Genomic DNA, 4,386 nt, shown 5'->3' with positions numbered 1-4,386 from the left:
AGCCTTTTGAGTATTGCAAAAAATAATTCCATCGTTTTTTCTCTTATTTTAATTTGAATAATGGAGGTCATGATGAACAATCACAACAATGGCACCACCACTAACACCAAAATTATTCACAAAAATGGAAGCATTTGCAATGGCAATGGCAATGTTAATGGCAACTCCCACAACCATAATAATGAAAATAAGCTTGTAGAGTTCACTAACTCTATCAAACCGGGTTGGTTTTCTGAGTTCAGCGCACTATGGCCAGGTTAGTCGTCTTAAAATTACATAACATTTTGAGTTTATGAATTCTAAATTTTGATTTTAAAAAGAAAATTCTTAATAAACTATTTATACATTAAATCTATTTTGTCTAACTTATATAGACTGCTAGCTCCATCACTACACACTATCTTATTTTTATTACATTATATATGTAAATTTTGTATATGTTATAGCAGGTAACCTGTTTTATTTTTGTGTTATTAATTAATTGTACGCTTTTATCACTTGTAATATCATTTAGGGTTTTAAGTTATATATATATTTAATTATTTTATACTATCAATGTAATTTTAACCTAATACTATAGTAGATTATTTACTCCATTCTATAAGTTATTTAATTTGACCGTGTTTATATATTATAGATAGTTACTTATTTTTCGTAGGTAACTAATTAGGTACCTAAGAGATTAACTTCTCTCCACTGACCGTGGATAAGAAAATTACAGTACTGTCAGTTCATTTAAGTGATATATTGTATCCGTGCACATAATGTATACGTACTGATCTGCCATTTAAGTGATATATAGCATTAAAAATCTTGTACTATCAGCATAATATATAGTACTCTCACCTTCAGTGGCGGATCCAGGATTTAGACTTCGTGGGTGCCAAATAGACTTATCGATTAAATTAATTTTATATTTGATTAAATTATTCGTCTTTTCGATATAAATTAATTTTAGTTCTCTAATTTTTCTTAAAAGAACGTGTGCAACAATTTCCTTTTTCTTAAAACAATGTCTTTCTCAAAAAAATAGGTACAAATGGGATTCGAACCCGCAACATCAGCCTTCTAAAGTTGCCCTCCTACAGTGGCACCACAAGCCAATTTTGTTCTGTGGGTGGCACGCTTTATATAAATATAAATATAAATATTATATATATATACCTATGTATATATAGAGTTTCCGTCGAAGTTCGGGGGTGGCGTGGCACCCCCACATGCCTTAATAGATCCGCCTCTGCTCACCTTATTGATATAATAATATTTGCTCAAATATTATTCTTCTTTGTTATTTTATCGATTTCAATTTATTTGTTTTAATTTGATAACTTTAGTCGTCTTTAAACATTAGTATAATCAAATTATAATGCAGGTGAAGCATTTTCACTTAAAATTGAAAAATTACTATTCCAAGGAAAGTCTGATTATCAAGATGTCATGCTCTTTGAGGTAAATATATTTACATCAAATAAATATATGTATATATCATGTGTATAATGAATAATGATTATACATAACTATTACTTAACCATGATTAGTTAATGCATGCATGTATAGACCATTCTATCAAATCACTCGACTATAATAAGTTGTATCGATTTGATATAAACATCGTGCAGTCAACAACGTATGGGAAGGTGTTAACACTGGATGGGGCAATTCAACACACAGAGAATGGTGGATTTCCCTACACTGAGATGATTGTTCATCTCCCACTTGGTTCCATTCCATCTCCCAAAAAGGTTAATTATATAGTTCGCAGTGATAAAATTATTTTTTTGGGACTTATTATAATAGGTCACGGATTACAATTATAAAAGCAGTCACTAATACTTGTATTTTAGGTGTTAATCATCGGTGGAGGGATTGGTTTCACGTTGTTTGAGGTTTCTCGTTACCCAACTATCGAAAAAATAGACATAGTTGAGATCGATGACGTGGTCGTAGATGTAAGTTTAATTTAAATTAATTATACATGATCGATATATCAGTGTAAATTTTTATAATCATCTTACAAAAAATATTATAACTTTCTTGATTTATAGATATATTTTTCTCTTTTTCGATAGGTATCTAGAAAGTTTTTCCCATACCTAGCAGCAGGATTTGATGATCCTAGAGTCACTCTTATTATTGGCGATGGTAATTAATTAATTAATAAGTTGATTAATTTTTTTTAAAAATATTTTTTTTATTTTCTTCATCTGTGTGTTAATTTGATTTTGTCTTCTTGTTAGGAGCTGCATTTGTGAAAGCTGCTCAACCTGGATACTATGATGCCATTATTGTTGACTCTTCTGATCCTATTGGTAATTTATTTACAGAAAAATAAACTATAAGGTTAATTAATAAAGTTATCGTTTAGTAATAATTGATTTACATTGTTTAGTTTTCGTATCAGTATTGCTATTATGATTCTCCGATTATCTTATTCTTTGATTTTTAGTATTATTTATTATTTAATTTGCTTCAGTCGTCGTATTATTTATTGTTGTTAGTGTTCTCTTTGATCATTCACTACTACAAACAAAAGTATTTTCCACCGCAAATAAATGAAAAATATGTACTATAAAATATGATTTTTCCACTTATTTTTCACCGTACCAACACACTGGGAAAATGCATGATAGCAAATGAATTCTCACTCAAATAGTGGAAAGCTTCCTAGTTTTTTAGTATAAAAACATTACTATTATTTTTCTTTTCTCAACAATTCAATCAAAAGATCTGTGGAAAATAGTCACGGAACATTTTTGTAACGGGGAACTTCAGTTGAAAAATAGTGGGTTTTTAGTATACGTAGTGATTGTTTTCAACATGATTTCTTCACTATTGTGTTTGTTTTACATGTTTGATTTTTGATATGTTTTACTTGAATGAAGATGTTCTATCGGAAACAACCTTTCTATATCTTCATAAAATATAATAAAACAATATACAAATTACGCTGGATATATGTTATTGTAGTCTGTGAATGAATAGCAAATAATTATTCTATTTTTCATGTTATCATATCAAATTTGCCATAAATTATTTGAGCTCAACTTAAAAATTCATATATACTGTCAGTACATAAAACTTACGTAAATATTATTATTAATGTACAGGTCCAGCAAAAGACTTGTTTGAAAGGCCATTTTTTGAGGCAGTAGCAAAAGCCCTAAGGCCAGGAGGAGTAGTGTGCACACAAGCAGAAAGTATTTGGCTTCACATGCATCTAATTAAGAAAATTATTGCAAATTGTCGACAAGTCTTTAAGGGTTCTGTCAATTATGCATGGACTACAGTTCCTACTTACCCTACGTACGTATTTCTCTCGATTTCGTCATGTGTCATAATTTAACTGGACATGAAATTAAATGTGTATCTTGAATCTTATATACAATCGATCCTTAGACTAAATATATATATGTATATTATATGAAAATGCATGTCCTTTGTTATTATGATTTTAAATATATCAGATGAAAGGTTAGAAATTAAGAAGAATATATTCTTATATAAATAAACTAAGAATAAAAGTATAAATTAAACATATAATATGATTGGAGAAATTAAACAACAAGAGTCAGAAATCTTGTAGCCATTTGTAATGGGAAATTCTTTATTATTTTTAACTAGAAGTATATAATTAATTATTAGTAGTATTTATTGTCCTATATAGATAGACTATATTAGAAAAGGATAAAACAACTTCAGACCCATAATTATTAGGGATCGTTTGGTTAGGAACAAGTTATTCTGGATAAGTTATTCAATTATGTATGTGGGATATATAATTTATTCCGTCACTACGGTACTACCTAATACTCTCCAACTAAACACAAGATAAAATAATAATGTATTTTATTCTGAAATTATTATACCTTATACTTCCAAACGACTTGTAAATTGATATGATTTTCAGTGGTGTAATTGGTTACATGCTTTGCTCTACGGAGGGACCAGAAGTTAATTTCAAGAATCCAGTGAACTCTATTGACAAATATGTCAAATCCAAGGGACCTTTGAAGTTCTACAACTCTGATGTAATTACACATCTAATCCCTTAGTTTTTTATTTTCTTACTTTTATGTCTTCTTTTTGTTAATTTGACAATTCACCCCTTGTTCTTTTTTTTTTTCCTTTTTCAGATTCATAAATCAGCTTTTATTTTGCCGTCTTTTGCAAGGGATTTGATTGAATCTTGATTAAACAAATAATGCATAGTTATTGTATCAAGATTTGTTGTGTATGGGAAAATAATGAAGAAGTTTATGTCTATGCAATTTATTACTTAAAAATAAAATTAAATGTATAATGTGTAATAAAGTGGGGAATGATTATTATCTACCAAAAATGTAACATTGTACGAGAACTATTGTTATTCATTGACGTTTATTTTGA

The 4,386-nt window shown here is 28.8% G+C and overlaps 1 protein-coding gene across 1 annotated transcript; it reads left to right on the top strand.

The window, feature by feature from the left end:
* Positions 1–4,386, top strand: LOC102598629 (putrescine N-methyltransferase 3-like). The gene is made up of 9 exons (XM_006350637.2): positions 1–256; positions 1,373–1,449; positions 1,620–1,742; positions 1,845–1,949; positions 2,070–2,142; positions 2,238–2,309; positions 3,108–3,303; positions 3,908–4,028; positions 4,134–4,386. Exons 1-9 carry the CDS (start codon positions 61–63, stop codon positions 4,188–4,190), a joined length of 1,020 nt encoding a protein of 339 aa, XP_006350699.1. The 5' UTR covers positions 1–60; the 3' UTR covers positions 4,191–4,386.

The sequence above is a fragment of the Solanum tuberosum genome, unplaced genomic scaffold (assembly GCF_000226075.1).
Source record: "Solanum tuberosum cultivar DM 1-3 516 R44 unplaced genomic scaffold, SolTub_3.0 scf00125, whole genome shotgun sequence".
Lineage (NCBI taxonomy): Eukaryota > Viridiplantae > Streptophyta > Magnoliopsida > Solanales > Solanaceae > Solanum > Solanum tuberosum.
Note: the sequence above shows the minus strand (reverse complement) of the source record. Positions and strands in the feature narration are given on the sequence as shown.

Bases quoted from the DNA above. Each gene is read 5' to 3' on its own strand.
- LOC102598629 (XM_006350637.2), top strand. From the start codon at position 61: ATGGAGGTCATGATGAACAATCACAACAATGGCACCACCACTAACACC. The intron at 3,304-3,907 runs GTACGTATTTCT...TATGATTTTCAG, and splicing joins ACAGTTCCTACTTACCCTAC to TGGTGTAATTGGTTACATGC. The intron at 4,029-4,133 runs GTAATTACACAT...TTCCTTTTTCAG, and splicing joins TGAAGTTCTACAACTCTGAT to ATTCATAAATCAGCTTTTAT.